Here is a 25,560-nt window from a genome sequence, read left to right on the forward strand (position 1 = left end):
TCCCAGGCAGAGAGGATGCGTGGAGCCCCACTAGAGTGGAAGGGCATTCTAGGGGGAGGGCCTTGCAGGTGCAAAGGCCTTCAGGTATCAAACAGCCAGCCCAGGGCAGAGGGGAGGAAGGGATTGGTAGATTTCAGCAAAAGGTGGGGTGGGCCAGGTGAGCACTTTGGCGGGAAGAGGACTTGAGGGTGGGGCCTGATGAAGGTTTGCTGCAGAGGCCAGAGCATCCGGCGCTGTACTCCCCAGGCCCGGCTGCTGTGGAGGAAGGGCCTTGCCGCCACCAATGCCACCGCTGGCTCCGGGGAGGATTATCTATTTTAGCAACTCCCGGAGGGCGGAGGAAGGGAGCGCCCAGCCTGTGCCAGTTAGCGCAGGCAGCTCTGGAGCGGGCACAGGAGCGCCGACTCCAGGCGTGGGAGGCTGGGGCAGGCTGCACAGGGCTCTGCCAGAGGGCAGGAGGGCACAATGCTGGCGGTGTCACTCAAGTGGCGGCTGGGTGTGGTGAGGCGGCGGCTAAAAGGTGCCGGTGAGTCTGGGTGGACGGCCAGGGGCCCAGAGGGACTTCCTGGGCTCCCCGCCTGTCCTCAATCACCCCTGCTCTCCCTCCCCCTCTCTCTCGCGGAGCCTTTTGGGTTTCTGTGCTGCGTCTCTCTCTCTCCCTCTGTATCTCTGCCCCAGACCACTCCAGTTCCCTTACCCGTCTCTCCACCGCTCTGCTTCCTTCTCTCTCTCCTCCATCGCTCTGTCTCGGTCTCTCTGCTCTCTCTGGGTCTCTTCCTCTCTCTCCCACTGTCTCTCTGTCTCTCTCTCCTCTCTCTCCCACTGTCTCTCTGCCTGGCCTCTGGGTCTCTCTGTGTCTCTGTCTCCTGCTGTCTGCCCTCCTTCACCCAGTTCTCTGCCCCCGCCTCTGCTCTGCCTTCTCTCTCCCACTCTGTCTGTCTCTGTCTTGCTCTTCTCTGTTCCTCTTCCACTGTCACTGTCTCTCCTTGGGTCTCTCTGGACTTTCCTGTGTGTCTCCTTCATCGCCCCCACCCCTTCCCAGGGCATGTCCCCAGCAGCCTTTTCTCTCCTTCCTGTTGAGGCCGTGAGGCTGTCCAGATGGACCGGGATTGCCTAGCAGGGGAGCTGTGTGTGGGGGAGCAGGGGTGGGAGGGAGCGAGGAGCTGAACGTGGAGAGTTGGGACAGGGGACCTAGGTGAAGGCGGCCTGCCTCTGGGCAAGACACTCTATGCTGAGCCCCAGCCTGTGCGGGGTCCCATGACTGGACACATGCTCAGCTCCTCAGAGTGCTAGGAGGGGGCTTAGGGTGGGACCAAGATTGGAGTGGGGGTGGGGAGGAGCTGGAGTTAAGCCCCCCAGGCTGTGTGACCCCAGGATTCACCTATGCTGCCATTTCTCCATCTACAGCACGGGGAGGAGGGAGGTGGTGGATTCACAATCTCTATGCTTCAGGCTTAGGACCAAGAATCATCTTACTGTCAACAGGAACAGCAGTGACAGACATTCACTCAGTGCCACTGTGTGCCAAGCAGTGCATTCACTCATTCATTCCTCACAGTAGCCCTGCAAGGCTGGTCCCATCCTCATTCTGATTGTGCAGAGGAGGAAAATGAGGCACAGAGAAGTTAAGTAACTTGCCTAAGGCCAGACAGCTGACATACGGAGGCTCTCTCCAGCCAGTGAGCTTGTAACTGAGCATTTTCCAGACTCTGAGGTGCCTACACAGGGACCATCTTTCTCAGGGAGGTGTCGGGGATGGGGGTGGGTGTCCGTGCGGCAGCAGAGGGCTCTAGGTCCTGCACTGGCCTCAGGGCAGCTGGTGGCCTGACATCCTGGAAGTCCCTGGAAGCCCGGTCCACAGAGGCAGAGCAGTTGGTGCCTGGAGAACATCAGGAGCAGCCCTCTCCTTGGGTCTGGTCAGAGACTCCTGTGCTGAGACCACCCCCGCAGGAGACACTCCCTCCCCCATTGAGGCTGCTGTCCTCTGTTCAGTTCCACAGACCCTAAGAGGCCAGTGGGATCCTCCCAGGCTGGAGGGACAGATGAAATCCTGGGTTGACTTCAGATTTGAGCTTCCCCAAGATTTGGAGAGCAGCCTACTACATGCTGTGGATCAGGCTCTGCATCTTGGAGATGCAGGAAATGCTTACATTGGCCCAGACAGACCAGGGTTCAAATCTTGTCCTGGCTCTTACTCCCTGTGTGGCCTTGGACGGCTACTCAACCTCAGTTTCCTCCCCTGGTAAAGTGAGCCCAAGAAAAACTGCCCTTCTGAGATTGCAGTGCCAATTGAGGAAGTTTGGGACATACAGTAGACTCCTGGAATTTTTAATTCCATCTTCCCCGTAGTGACCCAACCACTTACTTCCTCTCCCCATGTACACACCACTGTCCCCAGGGCAGTCACATCTGGGGCCAGCATAGCTCTTGATAGAAAATAAGCAAAGGAAAGAGGAGGGCTCAGCCTGGTTGATTGAGGACACACTGTGTGCAGACTTGAGCCAGGCTCCTGCCCGACCCCTCTCTACTCCTTCACGGAGGGCACTGAGGGAGGCACAAGGAACTTGCTTTGCCCATGAAGTGAGCCTGAACATTCACGAAAACGAAACCTCAAGGGAGAAGAATCCAAGAGATATGGGAGAACGCAAGGTGTTTCTTCTGTTTTCTTCTTCAAAATATTTTTTTTCAAAAAATGCCTGGCGACACGTTTATCCATTTCCAGCCTATATGATTTTAATGAGCCGTCCTGTTGCTCATCTTCTCCGGGTAAGGACCCATTTTCTCACTCTGAATACTTGGGCAGAGGTCCCTGGGCCACATGGCCATGTGAGACCCCTCCTATGTCCTCCAAACTGAGACTCAAGGGTGTAGTTATTGCCTCTAGAAGGAAGCAATGATTTTGCTTGAGAGAGGTCAAAAGAGACTCCCAGAGCTGGGTATTTAAGGATGAGTAAGAGTTTGCCAGGTAGATAAGCAGGGGAGCAGCTCATGAAAATGCCTGGAGGTGGCCAGGCGCAGTGGCTCATGCCTGTAATCCTAGCACTTTGGGAGACCGAGGCGGGCAGATCCCTTGAGGTCAGGAGTTCGAGACAAGCCTGGCCAACATATGGTGAAATCCCATCTCTACTAAAAAAATTAACTGGACGTGGTAGCACGTGTCTGTAATCCCAGCTACTTGGGAAGCTGAGACAGGAGAATCGCTTGGACCTGGGAGGCAGAGGTTGTAGTGAGCCAAGATGGTGCTACTGCACTCCAGCCTGGGCGACAGAGCAAGACTCCGTCTCTTAAAAAAAAAGAAAATGCCTGGAGGCTTGAAAGATCTGCCTCAAGACCCCATGAGAGCCTTGGTCAGCATGAAGGGTGTGGGGAGAGGAGAGAGGCAGGGTGGAGGAGGTGAAAGGCTGTGGAGCTTGAACCCTGTCCTGGGGGCAGTGGGAACCATGGATAGTCCTTGAGCAGCAGAGAGTGGAGGACTGCTTCGAGTGTTAGAATAGGATCTGGACCAGGTATGGTAGTAGCTCATGCCTATAATCCCAGAACTTTGGGAGACTGAGGTGGGCAGATCACTTGAGGCCAGGAGTTCAAGACCAGCCTGGCTAACATGGTGAAACCCCATCACTACTTAAAATACAAAAATTAGCCATGCGCGGTGGTGCATGCCTGTAATTCCAGCTACCTGGAAGGCTGAGGCAAGAGAATCGCTTGAACTTGGGAGGCAGTGATTGCAGTGAGCTGAGATTGTGCCAAAATAAATAAATAAATAAATAAATAGGGAGAGAGAAAGAAAAGAATAGGCGCTGGCTGTGCTCTGCAGACCATAGGTGGGGTTGGAGGAAGGAGGCTTGGGTGGGGCCCAGGCAGGAGGTGAGGAGCCAGGACTGTCGGGTGGGCAGAACTGATGGATGTAGAGGCAGGAGAATAGCCTGTGTCACTTATTCATTCAACAAATATTTATTGAGCACCTATTATGTCATAAGTATTGTTCTAGGCCCTTGGGGTGCAACAGGGAACAAGACAGACATAAGCCCCTGTCCTGGCCCTCCTGAGCTTGTCTGCCTGTGCCCACTCGGCGGTGCTGGTCTGTGATGAATTATTCACTCCCTCCTTCCGCTCCTTAATGAGGCTCCCCTTGGCCTCCCACACGCCACCACATCCGGCTCCTGGCATGTCTCCTGGCAGCCACATCAGGGCCTCAAATCTGACTCCCAGCGTGGAAATGAGCCCTCTCTCTCCAGTGCCCCACTCCTGAGCCTCTGCCCTCCTCCATGCCTGCGGGTACCAGAATTTCAGATCAGCTATAGTGGCTCGAAGACCAGGTGATTTTTTTTTTTTTTTTTTTGAATCAAGAAGACAGGGATAAACTCGCGTCCTGGAATTGCAGAATCCCAGCAGGCTGGAGTGAACCTCTAGACCTGTTCTGTGTTTCCCAAACGTTTATGGAGCACTTGCTGTGTGCCAGGCACTTCCCATGTACTTTCTCACCCTTGCAACAGGCCTGTGCGTTATGAACTAAATCACCCCATTTGCAGCTGAGGAAACTGAGGCTTAAAGACGAAGTTAGTTTCCAAGGTCACACACCTAGGAAAGAAGTACTGGAGCATGAGCCTACCCAGGCCGCCTGACTTCCAAACATTTCACCCTGGGGGCGTTCCTTCACGGTCAGCTTATTCAGCCTCCCCTGCTGGGTGCAAGGGACCCCTCGGTTGTATTCCCAACATGTGGCCACTCCTCTGCTTTCCCCAGGCTCCCCCGAGTCCTCTGCCTTCTCTCTGCTTCTCCTGTCCCAGGACAGCCCTGCAGAAAAAGCGATGCCTCTCCCTGCCCCAGGCTGTGAGCCCCGCTCCCCACAGGACACAGTCTCTGCCCTCTCCGCCTGGCTGCCACCTCTGTCCGTACCTCATCCTCTCTGTGTCCCTCTTGCAGAGCAGAGCCCAGAGTGGAGCCCAGGGCCTGGGGAGGTCTGAGCCGGGCAGAGCAGACAGACGTGTCAAGCCCCTCCCGAAATGTCCCAACTGCACGTTGGCCTTGCTTGCGCGTGTCTCCCTATGGAACGCAAGCTGATCTCGTCAACTCAGGTCCCGGCATTGTCTCCGTCTGTCGGCTTGAATGTTCAGTCCAGCAGAACCATCTGCCTGTCTTAATTGTCTGGATCATTGTGAAGGCTCTCAACCCTGTCTCCCCACCCACTGGGGAGATGGTCAGATGCAACAGAAAGCACCTCCATCAGCCAAGGGACTGAGGCTGACCGTGACTCTTCATGGGTCCTTGGCAGGTCCGTGTTCCTCCTGGCCTCAGTATCCCTTCTGGGCCCCTGCTCTCCTGGGTCTGGAAGCCTTGCAGCCTCCCCCTTCCCGCCCACTCACTCCCCTTGGGCCAACCTTGGCTCTCTGATTCTCACATTTTGCTATCTTGGTCGAGGTAGTGGTGACTCATAAGCAGATGTGGTGGGCAGGTGGGCGGGTGAAACGGGGCACATGGCCAGCAGTCGCTAACAGCCACATAATTGGGGCTGCTGGGGTCTCTGTAGGATGACCTTGGGTAAGATCCTTGCTCTGTGCTGTGTCTCAGTGCCCATGTGCAGAGTGGGTTTGTTGAGGAAGGTTTGTTTGGGGTTTGTAAGTAGCCGAGGGTCATTTGGAATTCAAGCTGGGGATGGAGGTGGAGGGGTTCTAGGCTGGCTGAGGCCAGAGCTGAAGCAGCCCCCAAAGACCGCAAGCCCTACTTCTCCTGCGGCCACGCATGTACTCCCATTTTATACATGGGGAGATGGAGGCTGGTTTTGCCCAAGGTCATCCAGCCCGTCAGAGATGGAGGTAGATCCAGGACTTGAACTCAGGACCCCTCTGAGGCCCCAGTGGTGCTGCTGCAGGGAGGGTGGCATACTAGAATGTTCCTCACACTTCATCACCATGCTGGTGTCTTCTTCTAGGGGTAGATGGGCAAAGAAGAGTGTGGGATGGCCAGTGAGTTGACACACAGTGGGACTGAGAGGTGCCGAGAGCTTGGAGCCCTAGATGAGGCCCCAGTCAGCGGGAGGGCTTCCTGAGGCAGCAGTCTTGGAGGGCTTGTAGGACTTGGCCTGGCAGACAGGGATTAGGAAGAGGGCATTCCTGGAGGATGGTGATAAAAAGGCTCGAAGGTAGGAATAGGCTCTGCTACTTGGTGCTGGGAATGGGAGGCAGGGAGGATGGAGAGGGCTGGTCGGTTTGGGGCACAGGGGGCTCAGCTGCCAGGCAGCAGGCACTGGCCTGGAAATCCCAGGGTCAAGCCCTGTCCTCAAACACATGGTCTCTGCCAGGGCCCACCCCCAAATCCTGCGGGTCTCCCACCCCCACACCTCTGCCGATCTCTCTGGCATATTCTCAGCTGGGCAGCCTGGGGTCCTTGGATGGTCCTTCCCATGTTCTCACCCTGCCCGAGGGTCCACCGTGGGTTCACAGCTCCAGGATTCTCTTTCAATATTCAAGTCTACCATGAGGACACAGAATCTGGTGATCACCACGTCCACCAAGCCCTTTGAGAATGTGTGTGAACTGAACTGTGATTTAAGGCTTAGGAGCCGGAGAACTGAGCTGTCTCTGGGCTCCAGTTTCCTTGTCTGTAAAATGAAACGATTGATGAGCCCAGCCTCATGGGACTGAAGTAAACGCCCCTAGAGGCGAGAAGTAGTATGAAATCTGTAGGGTGCTGGGTAGGGGCCAGCCAGGATTGTCATTATTAGAGGCTTATGTTCCCATTTTCTCTGAGCCTCAGTTTCCCCACTTGGACATAAAGGATGTCTGTCCAGCATGGTCAGATGTTGTGGCATCTGGGAGGATGGTTTGTTCTTCCTGGTTGGGGGAGCCCCCAGGAGGTGGCCCTGGAATAACAGGGTGAATGGTCACCACCGTGTTCAGCCACACACTGGGTCCCCACTGAAGCCACATCCAGACTGAGCTGTGGCCTCTCCTGCCAGGGCTCAGAGGCTATGGTGTGGGACCAGGGGGAGCCATAGGGAGGCAGGCTGCAGCTGGGATAACAGAGTGACTCTCGCCCCTTACAACTGTTCAGGAATAGGGTGGGCTGCTCAGAGGTGGTGAGCTCCCATTTATGGGGGTGTACAAGCTGTACTAAACAGCAGAGAGGATTCCTGCATGTTAGAAGGGATGAATTGTTGGTTTCTTTCCAATATGGCAATTCAGAGATTATGTACATTCATCATATATTTCTCATTCATTCATTCTGCAAACACCTGTGTAGCACTTACTGTGTGCACAACCCTGCCCTGGGCATGGGGTTGAAATCAGTGAGCAAGACAGTTGTGGATCTCCCATTTAGTGGAAAAGAAAAGGTGGAGGAAGGGCTGAGAGGAAAGGCATTGGAGGAAAGGCTGAGGGAGGTAAGAGACACACCCCGCGTGGCCAGGGTGGGCCTCTGGGTGGAGGTATTAGACTGGACTCTAAGGATGAAAATGAGGAAGAACATTCCAGACAAAGGGAAGAGTCTGTACAAAGGGCTCGAGGAGGGAGCACCTGGTTCTTATGGTCTGGCCCTCTGCCCATCCTAGTTGGGCCGCCTTGACAAAGCCCCTTCCCCTCTCTTGACCTCGGTTTCGCACTGTAGCATGGGAATAGCAATGTCTATCCCACAGGACTCTTGAAAGATTCCATAAGACAGTGTACATAAAGTGCTGTGTATCTAGTAGGTGCTCAGCAAATGCTGGCCCTTTCCTTCTCTCTAGGACATTTGCGTATGGACGGAGGGTCATGCTTCATCCATGGGTGGGTGGTGGGACTCCGGGCACAGTGTTAGCCACAGGCTGACCCTGAGACCAAAGCCGGTCACAGGCACAGGATGACAGCTGTGCCCACCCCTCCCGAAGCCTCGTCCACTACCCTCATGCCTTGATTACCAGCCACAAGGGGGAGTCGCTGCAGCAACTCCAGGGTGCGGAGGCCCGTGCACTGCTCCTGACGGCTTGGCCTGTGTACAGCTGCACAAGCTCTCTGTGTCTTCACCGGAGGGGCCTCCGGAGAGCCTGCTCCTTCCTAAATGTCATCCACATGGCCGGTCACAGTGCCAGGAATGCCCTGATTCAGTGCCCTCTCTTCTCCTCAGAACTGTGTCTGCAGAATCCGGCCCTGGGTGCCTAGCCAGCCACCTGCTCTTTGGGGACCCTTTTGGTGGTACCTTTCCTTCCCACTTCCCACCCTCTGCCCAGGCTGTGCCCTCTCCCTGGAAGTCCCTGCCTACCTTACCTTTGAGTGTTGAGTTTCTTTGTCCCTCAAGGCTTGGCTCAGACACCGCCTCCACCCAGCAGCTTTCCTGGACTCCTCCTCTGAGCATCCCTGACTCTGTGGCCACCTTTGTTCTGGGTCGGTTTGTAGCAGATCCTATTTGGATGTAGTTCTTTCTACAAGAGATGCTGACATTTCAACATGTGTAATGTTCTTGGCCTATAGTAGGCCCTGTGTGAGCAGTGGCTGGACTTCGAACTTGGGTCTCTTGAGTCCCAGTGCGGGACTTTCTCTAGGACAGGGCAGGGAGGGGCCACTGCCATCCTGAGATTAGATGTTTAATGCCGCTTTTTCCTGGACCTGAGCCCCGATAGCTTTGTCCATTTATTTCCATGTTTTGCTTTCTGTTAGGAAGGCAGAGAGAGGGCAGGTGGACAGTCAGAGTAGCCCCTGAGGGGAGGAGGATGGGGAGGGTGGACAGACAGCAAGGCCCAACCCCTCATCCAGGAGCGTTTTGAGCACCCATTCAAGTCAGTTTTCTAAGACACTTCGCTGACCCTATCCCTCTCTCCCTCCGAACTCTTCCAGCAGCATCCTCAGGAGAGAGTTTCAACTTCTAACATGCCATCTGAGGCACCTATTTATTTTTAATTTTTTAACTCCAAGTTCCAAAGGTCGAGCTAAATTTCTCAGTTCAAAGCACACATTGTTCTGGGCCATCCCAGTGCCGGATCTGGCTCTGTATTATCTTATTTCCTCTCCTTCATGCCCTATCGCCACCCCAAATTACTTCCCTCTAAACTTGCACTTGAAATAGGTGAAATAGGTATTTAAGTCTGTGCGTGCCCTTGCAGCATAGATAGTGCTTTATGTGTCTGCTTTCAATAGATAATGACACCACATTTCAATACATAACTGATACCACAGGGTAGATCTCATCTGTCTCTCTTCTTTCCTTCCTTTCCATCTTTCCTGCCTCCTTTCTCCCCTCCTTTCTTTCTTTAATGTGACACCAGGTTTTCTAAGATCCATTCATGTGGCTGCACTTCTAACTGCTGTGTCACACTCCACAGTGTGCAGTCACCACATTAACTGTCCCCTACCCTAGGATAGAGTCCCAGGTCACCTTTACCAACATTCTCAAGAGTTCACGCCCCTTAGGGACCTGGGTAGGGGTAGAATTACTCTGCAATAACTTCAGGAGTGAGGATTCTGGGACACAGGTGGCCAGACGTGGAATTTCTCCTAACACTGCCAGCTGCTGCCACTGTGGCTGCCTCAGTTTACCCCCCACCAGCAGTGCTGTGACTTTCCATCTCCGTCTCCCCACATCTTCACCAGCACTTGGTTTTGTCTGCATTTCTAGCATTTGCCATTTTGAGGAGAGTCAAGTGAGAGCTCGCTGTTTCTGTTTCCACTTCTCTGGTGACAGTTAGCTGGGACACCTCTGCATGAACTTGGGGCTGTTTGCCCTCCACGCTCTGTGCCTCGCCAGTTTATAGCTGGTGCCCATTTTTCTTTTTCTTCCTGTTTTGCCTGGCGGTTCCTCAGACGTGCCCTGTTGGCTGTCATTAGAGGAGCTTTGATGCTTAACTGAAGAGGAAATGAGGCTCAGAGCAGAAGGGACCTGGATTCCAGATCTCCTGCCTCTGAAGTGCCTGGCCCATTTCCTCCCCCAGACCCCTCACCCTGTGCCATCCTGACCCTTGCAGCCCACTCCCGGTAGTTGCCATTGCAAAACAGAAGTTAGGTCACACCACGACCCTGCCAAAAACCCTCCCCTCACACTCAACAGAATCCCAACTCCTCTCCCTGGCCCCTGCTGACCTTGTCTCTGTGCCTCAGCTGCTCCTGGCACCCAAGCTTGGTCGGCCTACCTGGAACTTCCTCCTCCCTTTGTGCCTTCTCATCCAGCTCTGGGCAGTTACTGCAGAGCAGTCCCCTCCCTCTAGCCAACCCACAGGTCCCTATGGGGTGTGAAGATGCTGGTGAAGGAGACCTGGGACTCAACTTAAAAGTTTCCTACTCTGAGAGGCTCTCCCTGACCACCTGCCTTGTATTCTGTGTGCCAACATCGTGACTATGTCTGTCACAGCTCTCAGGACCATCTCAAATGCCTTCTGTCTGTCTGTTTTTCTTGCTGGATCTCTGGTCCTCCCTAGACCAGAAGCTCTAAGAAGGGAGGGTCTGCTTGCTCTGTTCACTGCTGAAACCTCTGGCCCAGCTGACCTCTGGAAAGTAGTAAGTGCTTAGTAAATATTCTCTGAGCAAATGAGTGACCAGAGAGACACGGCAGGGCCATGATCATGCTGGCCATCTCCCTGTGCCCACATGCTATAGTTTTCTAGGTGTTTCGCTCATTCACTGAGCTTCTCAGCAAAGACCTTGTTAGTACAGACAACTTCATCATCCACATTTTAGAGGAGAAACCTGAGGCTCAGAGAGGCCCACCGTACAGCTGTACTCCCATGTCCTCTCCTCCAGGAGGGAAGCTATTGTGGGTGTCAAGGGAAGCATGGAACCCAAGAGGGAGCCCCTGGGAGCTGTCCCATCCGTGGCCAGGCCCCTGGCCTGCTGGTGACTTGAGCCTACCCAGTCAGGGGTTCCCAGCTCCTCTGAACATGTGTTTGTATCTGGCTGGCTGCCCTGGGCTTCGTGACTGTGTTCACATGCCTAGGCTGTGGAGAGTGGTTCGGTGTGTGCATTTCTCAGGGCCACTGGGTGGGGATGCCATCAGGCAGGCCTCGGTTCAAACCCTGGCTCCCCCTGATATTTTGCCTAAGGGTAAGTGACTTCACCTTTCTGGGCCCTGGCTTCCTCATCTCTGAAGTGGAGATGTTCCTGGGATGAAATGAGAAAATGTGTGCAAAATGCTGGTCACAAGGCCTGGTGCATGGAGTCTCTGTTCCAATTATGTTGACAGTGGCTCTTCTCAACATTCTGGAAACCCCCTCTCCTGGGTCTGTCCACACGGCTGCCATGCTTTGCTCTTGCGGCTGTCAGAGCCTCCTTGGCCTGTGGCTTTGCGTGTTTTCCTGTAGGCTGGCAGGCTCTGTGGGTCTGAGGCCCACAGCTTCAGGCAGCCCACTGGGTGGCACTACCCCTGAAGCTCCTTCCAGCCTTCTCTGAAGTCAGGTGAGGGGCCATGGGGGCTGGGGAGATGTGGGATACCTTAGACAGAGTGGGGACAAGACCAAACAGCACCCCCTAAGAGGGGGTCACCTAGTGCCCCTCTCCTGTGGCTGGTGGAATCCCAGACTGAGCCTCAGTTTCCCCATCTATAAAATGGGTACAATAATGCCTAACTGGCTGAAATGTTTAACAACAAGATGCAGGTTCTGAGAGGACCAGGCAGGGAGGGAGCAATTGTCCCGGCCTGGCCCCTGGGGTGGAGGGAGGAGGGTCGGAGGAAGAAGCAACTGACAGCCCAGAGCAATAAAGATTTATCTCTCTTGTCCTTGAATTGCCATCGCTGCCTCCCTCTCACCTAGACTTCATTTCCGGCTGTCACTCAGGGCCCCTGGTGGGCTCAGGACAAGGCTCGCCTGTGTTATGACAGACTCAGCCCTGGAGTCTGAGATGAAGGACAGAGGCCTGGGTCCAGGCCCTCGCTGTACTGGTGGGGCACCCCTGACAAGGCCCTCTCTGGGTCTCAGTTTTCCCACCTGTGCAGCATGAGCTTGGTTCTCAACCACAGTGGCCACTAGCCTCTGGGTGGGAGGGGCTAGGGATGCTAGGAACCCGCAGGGTGAGAGGCAGCCCCACACAGCAGAATGCCCCAACTCTAGTGCCAGTGGTGCCCCACTGAGAGACCATGTGAGGGCCCTGCAGGCCTGGGCCTCCATTGGGAAGAGCATATGGTGACCGTGAGTTTGCAAAACCCTTCCAAGCTCTCTGACCCTCACTCCTCACAGGGGCAAAGTGAATCTCAGACAGATGTGACTTGCCCAGGGTCACACAGCTTGTGGGTGGTGGAGCTGGGATTCGAACCTGGGCACGTCTGACCTGTGTGCTTAGGTCCCTTGAAATTCTGTTTCTGGCCTGTTTGGCGGTGTTAGTTTGAGACTCTTGGCAGGCAAGTGAGTAGATGAATGCTTCCTGTTTCATTAATACGTGGTCTTCCCAACCCTAGGGGGCGAGTGTTTTCATTATTCTCATTCTACAGCCAAGAAAGCTGAGGTCCAGAGAGGTTTGGACAAGTGCCCCGATCACACAGGAATCCATCTTCCAATTGTCTCACAAACCTGGGGACATGGACGTATCAGGCCCCTCCTGACCAAAGAGGGGCTACCTGCCAGCTCAGTGGCCCTGCCATCTTCCCTGGGCTGCTTAGTCCCCCTCACGTGTCACCCACAGCATTTGAAACATGAAGCAGTCAGATGCTGTCCTCAGGAGCCCCTGGTGGCCTGGGTGCTTGGCAGGCCTGGCTTCCAGCCACCTTGCATGCCCAGGCAATCTGTTCCCCTTTTCCTCTGCTTCCCTGAAGTTGGCAGCACTGGACAAGAAGGATTGTCTTTGGAGGGTGATCAAGCAGCAGCTTTGCCTCCTCTCATGTCCTAGAAGGAGCCCTTGCTGCTCATTCCTAGGCCGCCTCCCAGACGGAAATCCTTCTCTCACCTACTCTCAGCCTGCACTCCATGTATGAGATTCTTACAAAGCTGTCTCGCCCCGCTGCACTACAGCCATCCTTAGCTCTCCTTTTCCTGCAGGATGAAAGACAAACTCCTTAATACAGCGCTTCTCAAACTTCATATGCATCACCTGAGGACCCTCTTAATATGCAGCTTTTGATTTGGCAGGTCTGGGTGGGGCCTGAGTATCTGCGTATCTGACAAGCTCCGGGTGATGCAGATGCTGCTGGTCCTCAGACCGCACTTGGAGGAGCAAGACCACCCCTGGCCTGGCCGTATCTCTGTTTCCTTCTTTCGGCCATGGACTCACACACATGCAATGGCTTTTTCCTTCATTGACAAACTCCTTCCCATCCTTCAAAGTCAGTTCAAAAAAACCCTTCTCAGTGGACTCTCAGACAGAGCTAATTCCTCTTCCTCTGCACTCCCAGATGCTTTTACAAATCCCTGAAATCCTAAAACCCATAGCAGTGCCATTAAGAATAGCAGTGCTGGGGCCAGGCCTCCTGAGTGTGAAACTTGGCTCCATCCTTACCAGCTGGGTGACCTTGGGCAAGTTGCTTAACCTCTCTGTGCCAAGTTGTTTATTTAAATTCTGTCTTGTTCCAAAATGGACCAATAATTGCTTCTGAACATGCACTTGGATAAAATCACATGAAAACGTGCTCAGTAGGTCGTCGAGGACAGAGGGCAAAGGGGAGATGCTGTTTCCCATCTGCCTCCTTGTCTTGGTCCTACAGTGCATAGCATGGCAGGCACTCAGAGAAACGCCACACAGAAGCTCTCCCATAATCCACGGCACGACCTTTCCAGGAGCTTGGGGGTCCACAAAAGTAAACTCCAAAGGAGCAGTGAGAGAGCCAGAAACTTGACAAGGCTTCCAATTGCCAATCTTTTTTTTTTTTTTTTTTTGAGACGGAGTCTCGCTCTGTGGCCCAGGCTGGAGTGCCGTGGCCAGATCTCAGCTCACTGCAAGCTCCGCCTTCCGGGTTTACGCCATTCTCCTGCCTCAGCCTCCCGAATAGCTGGGACTACAGGCGCCCACCATCTCGCCCGGCTAGTTTTTTGTATTTTTTTTAGTAGAGACGGGGTTTCACCGGGTTAGCCAGGATGGTCTCGATCTCCTGACCTCGTGATCCGCCCGTCTCGGCCTCCCAAAGTGCTGGAATTACAGGCTTGAGCCACCGCGCCCGGCCCCAATTGCCAATCTTAATCACTCATTTAAATGCATCTGTATGGAGAGCAACTTTTTTTTTTTTAAGAGAAGGAGCAGAGAAACGTGGCAAGGCTTCCAATCACCAATCTTAATCACTCATTTAAATGCATCTGTATGGGGAGCAAATTTTTTTTTTTTTTTTTTTTTTTTTTTTTTTTTTTTTTTTTTGAGAAGGAGCAGATACAGGAGTTTGAGACCAGCCTGGGCAACATGGCGAAAACCTCATCACTACAAAAAATGTAAAACTTAGCCAGGCATGATGGCACCTGCCTGTAGTCCCAGCTACTAGGGAGGCTGAAGTGGGAGGATCATCTGAGCCCAGCCAGTGTGTTGCAGTGAGTGGAGATTGTACCACTGCACTCCAGCCCAGATGACAGAGTAAGACGCTGTCTCGGAAAATAAAAAAAGAGAGAGAGAGAGAGACAGAGAGAGAGAAAGAAAGAGGGAGAAAGAGGGAGAAAGAAGGGGCAGATCTAACGCCAATGGCCTGGGTGCCACGTGCCTGTCCTCCCTGAATGAAGAGCCTATAGATGGAGGGAATGGAGGTGAGTGGGGTGAGGGTCTGTTAGAGCAGTTCACATGCACCCCTTCCTGCCTGGTTGAAGCTAAGACTGCTCCAAAGTGGCCTCTGTGCCCTGGTGAAGGTCAGGGTCTTCATGGCGAGCCTCTCTCTGACCACTGCCAGGGTACCGGTGACCACATTGAGTGTGTGTACCCCCTTCCCTGCATGATTTGAGTCATCCAGCAAATGTCCACTAAATTCAGGTCTTCCCTCTGCAACCTGACCCTCACTACCCCCACTGTGGCAGAGACCTTGGCATCACTGCTGGTCAAGGGAAACTTGCTTGGCACCTGGACCCTTCCCCTAGAAACAGATCTCAAGTTGCCCAAAGAGGAAGGCACCATGGGAAGTGGGCGACAGGGTAGGGTCTTGAGTTTGCAGATACAAAGGCATAAGTAGCCCCGCCCCAGATTTAGAACCTGGATTATTCTAAAGGTGCCACTGGTGTCGGACTGGCAGGAGCCATTGTGGAGTGGCCCAGGAATTGTGGTTAAATTCCATGCTGGGTCACTGTTCTGGAGGGAGCCCACAAGAAGCCTCGGGTCCCTAACTACTGGGCAGCCCTCTCCCACTAGCTGCAGGACACATGGAAGAAATATGAGGCTCGTGTGTTCCCATGTGGCCAGGAACTCCATGGGAGCCAGGCCTTGTCTGTCTGGTTCTCTCTTGCCAAATGCACTGTGCAGTTGTACGGGTTCTTGACACCCACCATTCAGTGTCCTGTGTCACCATCACCCCACCCTTCTTGGTGCCTGACCCTCAGTTGGTGCCAGCACACACTGGTGGGATGGAGAGCAGGGGAAATTGGGTGCAGCCTGCCACCCCTTCTCACAGACAGGTAGAGGAGGAGCCTCAGGTGTCCATTAGGATCAGCCTGGTCAGTCCTTAACCAACGTGGAGGAATCCCAGGAGTGTGCAAGGCTAAGGCCCAGCTGAGTCTGGGAGGGGGCAGAGCCTGCCAGGTGTGGCCGGAGCCTGTGACCAGCTGGCCCTGCCTATCAAGCCCAGAGGCGGGCAGATCCTCCACGCAGCTCACTTGGTCTTCACAAAAAGCTAGGTGGCCACTCCATGTGGCAGGCTACTGGGTCCATCTTACCCAAGAGAAAACTGAGACCTAGGAGAGGTAGTTGGAACATTGGTGGGAGGGCCCTGGAGGGTCTCTGAGCTCAAGGGTTTCTAAGCTGAGAACTGCAGAGATGCCCTGGCATTGTTCATGCAGTCAAAGAGTCTGTGCTTCATCTAGCTTATGTCTAGGGGTTCTGTGCAAATTCTCTTGGAATCTGCTACGTAGAAAAAAAGAAAAAAAAGTTTGGAAAGCACTGTTCCCTGTCTCCAGATGAAAAAACTGATGCCTGGGGGGGCAGTCGTTTGCCAAAATCCCAGGGCAAGTTAGGAGCAGGCTCTCTCTCTGCCTGAGAGCCCTGGAGGAAGCCCCAGGCATGCCACCTTCAAAGACGCCCTGTCCAGACCCAGGCTGCAGGGGTGGGGCATGTTGAACCCTGTCCTGGAGCCAGCCTTGACAACAGCCATGTCCCCTTTAAGCAGAGAGCCGCCCGCTGCAGTGGGTGGACTCGGTGCCCAGCCAGTGGGAGCTGTGAGCTTCCCTCCCACAGCCCCTCCCTGGGGAGGGAAGGGAGGGCCGAGCAGCGTGGCTCCCGAGGGAGTTGGTGGGCAGCAGGGGAGACAATAGCGAACATGCTGTGTGGGCTCAGCCGGGAGACCCCTGGAGAGGCGGGTATGTAATGGGGGGTCTGTGGGCAGAGTGATGGGGCTGAACACATAGGTCCCTCTGGAGCTGCTGCCCAGAGAGAGGGGACTGGATGGCTGAGACCCGGGACTGCCACTCCCTGGAAACCCAGGGCTTGGGGAGGGTGGGGCAGGACACTTGCTAGGGCTGTCTGTCTGACCCTGGCCACTGTCCTGCAGTAGGATAGCTCAGCCTGCCCCAGGGCTGTCCGGCACAGGCAGGCAGAACAGGCGGGTCTCGAGGTTCTGAGGGCAGCGCTCAGCCCTGTAGGAGGAAGGCTGGTCCCATCCGGGTGTGAGCAAAGCCTTTTGCCCAATCTCAGAATCTGCACAGCTGCCTGGTGGGAGTGAGTGTCTGACCCAGAGGGGTGAGAGCCCAAGGCCCACAGGCAAGGTGGTGGTGAGGAGTTCCTGTGCCAGCACAGGTGGGCAGGAGGCTGGACCTCAGCAGAAGAAGAAACTCTGGCTTGGGGGTCTGGCTGGTGAGACCCTGGGACTCTGGGAATGTGTGGGATGGGGGATTACAGCTGCCACATTCCTGGGTGTGCTGAGGCTGGGACCCAGAGAGGGGCAGACACGATTTTTCATGAGTCTCTCCAGCCTTGGCCTGGGCTCACCTTATTCCCCCAAAGAGGGAGCTTGCGGCCCGGACCAGAACGTACTGCATTCACTGCCCTGGGGTTGCCTCACTGGTTTCTTCCCACGTTCTTACCATATCTTTGCACAACAGCTCCAAGGGCAGGGACTGTGGTCCCAGTGGACAGAGGAGGAAACCAAGGCTCAGGGAGGGCAGTGGCCGAGCTGGGATTGACACCCAGATGACTTTTACAGCAGAGCCCCCAACCCTGCTTCTGAGGGCCCAGTGGACTTGGATTCTCACCTCCCTTCACATGGCAAGGAGCAGAGCCAGGTCACCTCTGGACCTAGCCTTAGCAACCCAGAAAAAATAACACTAATAATCATAATAGCTGGCTGTTGTCGAGAGCTTCCTCTGGGCCAGGCTCTGTTCTAAGCTTTCTGTGCATTTTCTCATTTAATCCTCATCACCACACTGCCACTTGGATACTGTTATTCTCCCCATTTTACAGTTGGGAAAACTGAGGCAGAGAGATTCTAAGTGACTTGTTCAAGGTTATATAGCCAGAAGTGACAAAGCCGGGATTTGACCCTATGGGCCCACCCCTCCTCGGCAACTGCACTGTAAACGGAGGCTCTGCCTTCTTGGCCTGGTCACATCTGATCTTTCATCCCAAGTCCCAGGTGAGTGGGGTCACCTTGGTCTGCTGTGGTCAGGGCCACAAAGGCAGCAGTGCCCTGGAGACCTTACCTGGGGCACTGCCAGGGAGGTGTCTCCCCCTCCTCATGGGCCTATGACCTCCACCTTGGCCCAGGCTCAGCATCAACTACCTGGGCCTTTGCCCAGTCTCCTCCCTGGCCTCCTGGCCTCCACCCCTTTGCTGCCATGGGAGGAAGCTTGCCAAAACTCAAATCTGCTCAGCTTCTGAGCCTGGCATTCAAGGCCCTTCCTGATCTCTCTGACATTTTCTCTCTCTGATGACTTACTTGACCTTTACCCTCACCACTGTGGCCCCCATCCTAGGTCTCCTCCCCAGATCACAGAACCTCATGATCACACTTGCTTCAGTTTGCATCAGCACCAAGGCTCTTCTTTCAAAAAGTGTAAAGATGGAGCTTCAGGCACAGTGGGATCCAGATGCCAAATTAACATCATTAGGACTCTGGGTCTCTTCGTAGCTTGCTCTGCTTCACTTTAGTGAGCTTCATTTCCAGGCAGGCTGTTTCCTTTCCTTGAGGGTTCCTGGCACCTTCAAACTTAAGGTCAACCAGCTCAGCCATCCCTAAGGAAGAGAGCCTATTTCCAGTAGTTCCAGCAAATGCCCCAGAAACGGCTCTCATTGGTCCAACTTGTATCACACGCCCACCTCTGACGGATCACTGAGCCTCTGATTGGCCAGGCCTGGTCATGTGGCCTCCCCTGGAGCTGGTGAGGGCAGCCAACAGGTGGCCACTCCATACACCTCCACATTTGGCAGAGAAGACTGCAGCCCTGAGAAGTCAGCCCACTGGCAGTGTGCCTCAGTGAGCGTCAGGATTGGAGCTGGGCTCTGTGGACCAGGCAGCCCTGTGTCCTTTCTCTGCTCCTGATGGGCTCTGGGTGGGTCCCTTCTCAGGCCCCACACCCTGGGCATGTCCAGTCTCACTCCAGGGAGTCTTGTTTTCCTGTCACTAACCCCAGAGCTCTGGCAGGAAGGGATCGCGACCTAACTCAGTTGGCTAGGGCTGGGGCACACAGTAGGCCTGAACACAGATTTTGGCAGGAAGTCCCTCTCCATGTTCACGCTCCTGCCTCAAGGACGGGAGGCCCTGCTCTGACTCCGCAGCCACAAAGACATGTTTGTTCCGGGCCTGCTAGGTCTGAGCAGGCGCTTGCTGCCATGCTGGGGGCAGGGAAGTCTCAGTGGGTGTGGGTGTGCATGTGTGAAGGTCCCCCTGCTGTGCCCTGGGCTGCCCAGTCCTCTGAGGGGTCCTCACCAGGCCTACCCCTTGGCTCTGAGACTCCTCGGGCAGGCCTGGCCTCCTACTCCACAGCAGGGGTGGTGGCCATGGGGCAATCCTTCGCCTGAGTTTGCATCCTGGCTCTGTCTCTTCCTAGTCTCTGACCTTGAGAAACTCATTCCACCTCTTTGATTCTCATTCTCCTAATCTGTAAATGGGAATTGAATTTAAAAAATATTTGCTGAGCACATACTACATGCCAGCAAATACTGTCTGTGCTGCATGCAGCAGTGAGCGGACAGACAGAAGCCCGGCCCCCTGGAGCTGACATCCAAGTAGAAACAGTCATAGTTAGATGCTGTTGATTGCCCAGAGGACCACGAAGCACGGGGGGAGCGGAGAGGAGGTGTGGAGGTACAGGGTACATGTGTAACTTCAAACAGGAGGATGGGGAAGGCCTGCCTGAGGAGGCAATATTTCTACAAGTTCCTGAAGGAGCTGAGAGGGGAGTTTTGTGGATGTCTGGGGAAGAGTTTTGTGGGCAGAGGGAACAGCCCTAGGGGGGTGTGAGTCTGGTGGGCCTCGGGTGGAAAGGACAGATGTGCCCAGGCCAGGAAGGCTTCCATTTATAGTGCAGTTGCCAAGGTGGGGTGAGCCCATCGGGTCAAATCTCAGCTTTGTCACTTCTGGCTGTGTAACCAGGAACAAGTCACTTGGCATCTCCGTGCCTCAGTTTTCCCAGCTGTAAAATAGGGAGAATAACAGTGCCCAAGTGGCAGTTTGGTTATGAGGATTAAGTGAGAAAATGCACAGTGTGCTGGAGTGGAGCCGGCCAGGGCGAGCATCAGGAGGTGAAGTCCCCTGTGTGGAGGAGGATTGTGGGGGTGGCGGCCTCTCCAGGTGATGCCATGGGTCCTGCTAGCCCTGATGCACCCAGCCTGTGAGTGCCTGAACCCTAACTCAGGGGCTCTTGGGGTACTGGAGCTGTTGCCTTCCCAGTGCCCTGATGCTTCTCATTTGAGGTCTGTTGCCCTCCTGTTTGGAGGGAAAAAGCAGAGCTGAGGGTTCAGGACATGGTCTGTTGTGAGGTCAGGGAGCCCTGGGTTCCAGGTGCCTCTGTAGCTCACCAACTCAGTGGCTTCTCTGGGCCTCAGGCTCCCTATCTGTAAACTGGGGACAATGGGTGAGCCTCCCTCCTGTGGTTCTTAGGACAATTAACTGACTTAGCATCCATAAAGTGCTTAGAGCAGGCCTGGCCCAGGGAAGGGCCCAACACTGGGTGCTACTTATTAAAGTTCTGGTTTTTTTCCTTGCAATCCTTGGCAACAAATGAATGAGGCTTCAAATTTTTAAATCTATTGATGCATTTCTTTTTGTCTCCCTTAAAAACGTGCTTCTGCCGAGCTTATCTGATCTTTCTATGCTGCTCTCGCCATGGAAGCTGGGCTTCCTGGGAGGCTTGTCAGCCGTGGGGATTGGAACTGTCATTCAGAGGTCAGCCTGTAACTGGCTTTGAGGCATCTCCATCGAGCCCTTGGCCTGTTCCAGCCCTCAGTGGCCAGGGAGGAATGCCCAAAGGAGCTAGGGCTCTGCCTGGAGCTGAACATCCCTAGGGCTGCAGGCATCACAGCACCTTCCAGGCCTGCATGGATGGGGGAGTAGGCAGGAAGGTGCCCAGAGGGTAGGGTCAGACCCCTTAGGAAGCCAGAAGGCCTGGGCTTCAATCCTGGCTCTGCCACTTAGAAGCTCTGTGCCCCTGAGCAGTTCCCTTGACCTCTCTGTGCCTCAGTAGGCCTGGGTTCAAACCCTGGCCCTGCCCTTTATCATGGGATATCACTTAACCGCTCTGTGCCTCAGTTTCCTCACCTGTAAAATGAGAATCATGATTATACCACCTCAAAGGTGGTGAGGATTAAATGAGATCATGCTTAGGAAGCACAGAAACCGGCACTTAATCACTAGGAGCTGTCGTCATGATTGATCTAGGAAAACTTTTCAACAAGGTGAGGGAAGCAGGCAGGAAGGGAACTGCCATGTTTTATGGTTTCCGTGCACAGTTCCTCCCAGCAACCCATGGGTGGGCACCAGTACCCCCATTTTGCAGAGGAGAAGTCTGAGGCTCTGAGAGAAGTGACTTGTCCCAGATCCGTTAGCCAGTTGGCAGCCGATTTAAAATCAAAGTCCCAAGTTGGACTGACTCCAAAGCCCATGCCTCCCTTCCCACCATATCAACAATCCCTTCCACAGTGGGGCGAGGCTGGACCGTCACTTGGTGGAGTGCTTAGCGCCCATGTCCTCTTCGGCACCCAGGGTCCCTGTGCGCTGGCGTGGTCCTGGCTGACAGCCCACTGTCCCTGCAGACCATGCCCTGTTTGCCCCAAGTGGAGCCTCTGGACCTTTGTTTTCTCAGTGGTCCCTTTTCAGGTGCTGTGTCCTCCCTCCAGGAGGCTCGCAGAACAGGGCAGCAGTCAAAGCCGGCTGACTTTATAGTCCCGCCCACTCCCCTGCGCTTCTTTCCAGCCACCCCACTTAGGCAGGACTCTGGCGAAGGCAGCCTGGCAAGGAGTTGACTTCCTTTTTCCTTTGTCAAAGCTCAATAGTCCCCTGCGGCCCCAGAGAGAGGGAGATAATGAAGGCAAATTAGCCATGATTTCAAGAGAAATAAAATAAAAAAAAGCCCACCCACCCACCCACCCTGGCTGCAGCGTGGGCCTGAGTACCAGGTGTACAGGTCTGAGCTCCAAGCACGTTTCTCCCTCTGTTCCTCCTCCCCTGACTTGCACACCCCACATTTGCTGGGACTGGCTGGCACCACTGCGGAAATGAATTTTCCTCTGAAGCGAGTTCCTACAGGACGATTGACTGAAGGCAAAAGCTCATAATTGCCCATTGCTGGAAGGAGGAGACTGGGAAAAAAAAAAAACATGGATAAAAATATCTCTGTTTTTTATGCACGTTTCCAGCTGAAAATTGGTGGGAAAGATGTTTTTGAAAAGCCTTCATCTCTAAGCATATAATTACCAGGTCCTGGAACAAAAAAGAGAGAGTGGGAGAGCAAGCATGTTCTCTGAGGAGGGGGTCTGAACCCCCAAGGGGTTTTCTATAAATAAAGTAATCCCCTCAACTTCTCAAGCTCTGGCCAGCTGGAGTCAGCCATGGGAGAGACACCCCCATTTTACAGAGGGGGAAATGGCGGCTCGAGTCACGCAACCAATTGGTAATTCTAACCCTATGTTGATTCTTGGTTTGGATGCTGCGTCAGTTCCCCACCATCTGAGGATGTTCGTGAAAGGGAAACCCTATGTCCCCTTTGAACAGGCATCAGCAATCACTGCAGCATTCCTTCCGGGCACCTTTCTGACTATGCCAGGGGATCTTGGCTGCTCAGAAGCCTCTTATCTGGCAACTCGCCTATCAAGAATGACTTCTTGACTTCCACAAGAGGCCACCAAGGGCACACCCTGAGATGCACATGCATTCCCTAGGGAAGTCTCTCGAGACCTCGCCTGCTGCCCACTGACTCTTTGCGCACAGTAGTATGATTTGGTTTGCAGCACACAGTCAAGTCTCTGACAGCTGGGAAAAGAGATGGCTCACAGCCTGAACCCCAAACCAGCCAAAAATTGTAGCAGGAAGGGAGTTGCGGTCACTCAGTGTCGAGACCAGCGGACTCTTGCACCTCTGCTGTCCCTAAGGTGTCATTGTAATCCAGTTTGGCACCTGGTAGTGCACTGGAGCAAAATCTGAATATTGGGCTGAGGAAAGGGAAGAGGGGCAGTGTCAGAGACAAACTTGGAGGGCACCACAGAGACCCAGGGCATGGGTCCTCCCCTTCGCCAACCAACATTGGGCACCCTGTGCTTCAGCATCCAGCTTTTGGGGGTGCCATTGTTCCTCCGTCTGAATTTCCGACTTGTTTTTACAATTAGAGCTCACAGCTCCACATCCACTCTGGGATTCCACTGCTCTGAATTTGGTGAACTTGGATTTTGGCTTCCTTATCCTTTCCTTAAGAGATAATCCTTCTCTCTCCCCCACTTTCCTCTTAGGGTTCATAAACCTGGAGCTAGCAAGCTTATCTCTGGTCTTCCCAAGACAGCTAGAGAGACAGAGGGATTTTCCAGGGACAGAATCTAATCTGCACAGGATAAGACATATTTTAATTCCGGAATTGCCCTCATGAAATACCAGAGACGTTCACTGTCACACAGTTGATAGAACCCAGTCTTTTTGATTTTATTAGCTCAGAAACATCTTGTTGAATCCAAATGAAGTGCGTATTAGGAAACCATAATGGGAGGCATTATACTTAATGGGGTGTTGCCTGAATTCTTGGCGGCTGATGTGAACTATAGGTGGAAGGGGGATGAGCGGAGCTGCTGAGGACCCAACCCCAGGGGACCTGGAAATGATTCCTAGCTTAACTGCTATTTGATTTGTTATTTATCAGCTGCTGGCAAGCAAAGAGAGCCCAGCCCTGGTCTGGCGGAGCACAGTAGTTGGCGACTGGGACCTTTCTCAGCGGTTACAGCTGCAGGTGGGAACGCTCTCAGGCTTCCGTAGGCCCAAGTTGAGGAGCAACACTGACTCAGGCTGAGCCCCGCCCTCAACTCAGCAGGATCCGGCCCGGAACCAGGCTGAGCCCCGCCCTCAACTCAGCAGGATCCGGCTAGGAACCAGGTTGAGCCCCACGTCTGACTCAGGCTGAGCCCCACATCTGACTCAGGCTGAGCCTCGCCCTTAACTCAGGCTGAGCCCAGCCCTTAAATCCGGCTGAGCCCCGCCCTTAACTCAGGCTGAGCCTGCCCCAGACCCAGGTTGAGCCCCTACCCTAAAGCAGGTTGAGCCCCGCCCCTGACCCAGGTTGAGTCCCCTCCTGACTATAGAGCAATGGTTCTCAATTGGGGGCGATATGGTTCCCCTAGAGAACATTTGGCAGTGTTTGGAGTCATTTTTGTTGGTCACAGATGCTCCTGGCATCTGGTGGTTAGAGGCCAGGGATGCTGCTCAGCTTCCTGCAATGCAGAAGAGAAGCCCCCACCGCAAGGAGTCATCTGGCAAAAAAACACCCATAGTGCTAAGGCTGAGAAACCTCCCGTAGACTGAGCCCTGTTCCCGGTTCTGGCTGAGCCCCCACCCTGGCCCAGGCTGAGTCCTGACCTTGACTCAGGCCACTCATACCCTGACTGACCCAGCCAACCCTGGCTGAACCCTAATCAGAGGCTCCCTTCATGAAAAAGACCTGGCTGGAGCAGAGTAGGGGAAGTGGCTCTGCCACCTGCGGAGACTGAACCTTCTCCCTTCCTTTCTCCCGCTGCCACTGAGAATGGGAGGGCGCGTGGGCCGCTGGGTCAGGTCTCACTTTCCATGGGTGTGAGGTGGAGGAGGAGAGCGAAGTTCCCACAGCTGGCGAATGGCAGAGCTAGGATCTCTACTCAGGCCTGACTGACCCCCGAGCCTCTTCTGCTAACACTAGGCTAAGCTGGAGCCGCAGAGGTTGGGGTGGCAGGAGAGCCCTTCTTCAAGGGCAGGCACGGGCATGTGCGGGCTCAGGCGAGGCCTGAGGAAGGAGCAGAAGGTGCCTGGGAGGGCTGAGCCCTGAGACAGCGCAGGGAGCCCACCAGCTTGATGATGCGTCCCTTCTCTTTTTGGCACCTGCTCTTGCCCGTGTCAGCCCAGTACTGAGAAAGGAGACTTAGATGAGGAATATGAAAAAAATAACCCGGTCGATGGGGCCTCGAGCACAGGGTAGAATACGCAAACAGGCCTGGGGTCTGGTTCCAGCTCTTGGTAGACGCTGCTTTGGCCAAAGACCTCCCTTTTCTGAGCCTGTTTCCTCATCTGTCAAATGGGTGTGATTGCAGCACCTACCTCCTCCCAAGACCACGGTGAGAAGTGAATGAGGTGGAATGAGATAATGTGGTGGTGTGCACAGGGCGTGGTTGCTGCAGGATCTGTGAGTTTCCTTCCCCTGTCTGTCAGCACATAGAGGAGAAACCAGAACACGTCCCATCAGGCTGAACCCCGCCCTTAACTCAGGCAGAGCCCCGCAAAATGAGGTATGTGCAAAACGAGGGATGCCGCAGGGAGGCTGGGGCCCAGCAGGTGACCAGACAACCTTCCAGCTTCCAACTCCTTTGAAATGCTCAGGTGCAGTCACGGGAAAGTAAGGAAAACCTCGGGCATCAGAAATGAAGTGAATGAGACTATCAAGCAGATAAGGATGGTCTGTGTAATCAGCCCATCAACTTTGTAAGGAAGGTCTGGCCAGTCCAATAGGGCAAATAAGAAAAATGAAAGGCATAAAGTTTAGAAAGTAAGAAATCAAACTGTCATTTTCACAGATGATATGATTATGTATATAGAAAATCGGCGGGGCGCGGTGGCTCAAGCCTGTAATCCCAGCACTTTGGGAGGCCAAGACGGGCGGATCACGAGGTCAGGAGATCGAGACCATCCCAACATGGGCTAACATGGTGAAACCCCGTCTCCACTAAAAAATACAAAAAACTAGCCGGGCGAGGTGGCGGGCGCCTGTAGTCCCAGCTACTCGGGAGGCTGAGGCAGGAGAATGGCGTGAACCCGGGAGGCGGAGCTTGCAGTGAGCTGAGATCCGGCCACTGCACTCCAGCCTGGGCGACAGAGCGAGACTCTGTCTCAAAAAAAAAAAAA

General features: G+C 54.3%; 1 protein-coding gene across 2 annotated transcripts in view; it reads left to right on the forward strand.

Annotated features, from left to right (window-relative positions):
• The first annotated feature begins 369 nt into the window (after window positions 1–369).
• Window positions 370–25,560, forward strand: part of GRIP2 (glutamate receptor interacting protein 2) — a 67,272-nt gene continuing 42,081 nt past the window's right edge. The window contains exon 1 of one of the 2 annotated variants that reach the window (XM_025376364.1): window positions 370–526. In XM_025376364.1, coding sequence (XP_025232149.1) covers window positions 466–526 — 61 coding nt within the window. In that variant the 5' untranslated portion in view covers window positions 370–465. Of the gene's footprint in view, window positions 527–16,262; window positions 16,361–25,560 lie in introns of those variants that run through there. The other variant, XM_025376365.1, reaches the window with a different exon arrangement.

The sequence above is a fragment of the Theropithecus gelada genome, chromosome 2 (genome assembly GCF_003255815.1).
Source record: "Theropithecus gelada isolate Dixy chromosome 2, Tgel_1.0, whole genome shotgun sequence".
Lineage (NCBI taxonomy): Eukaryota > Metazoa > Chordata > Mammalia > Primates > Cercopithecidae > Theropithecus > Theropithecus gelada.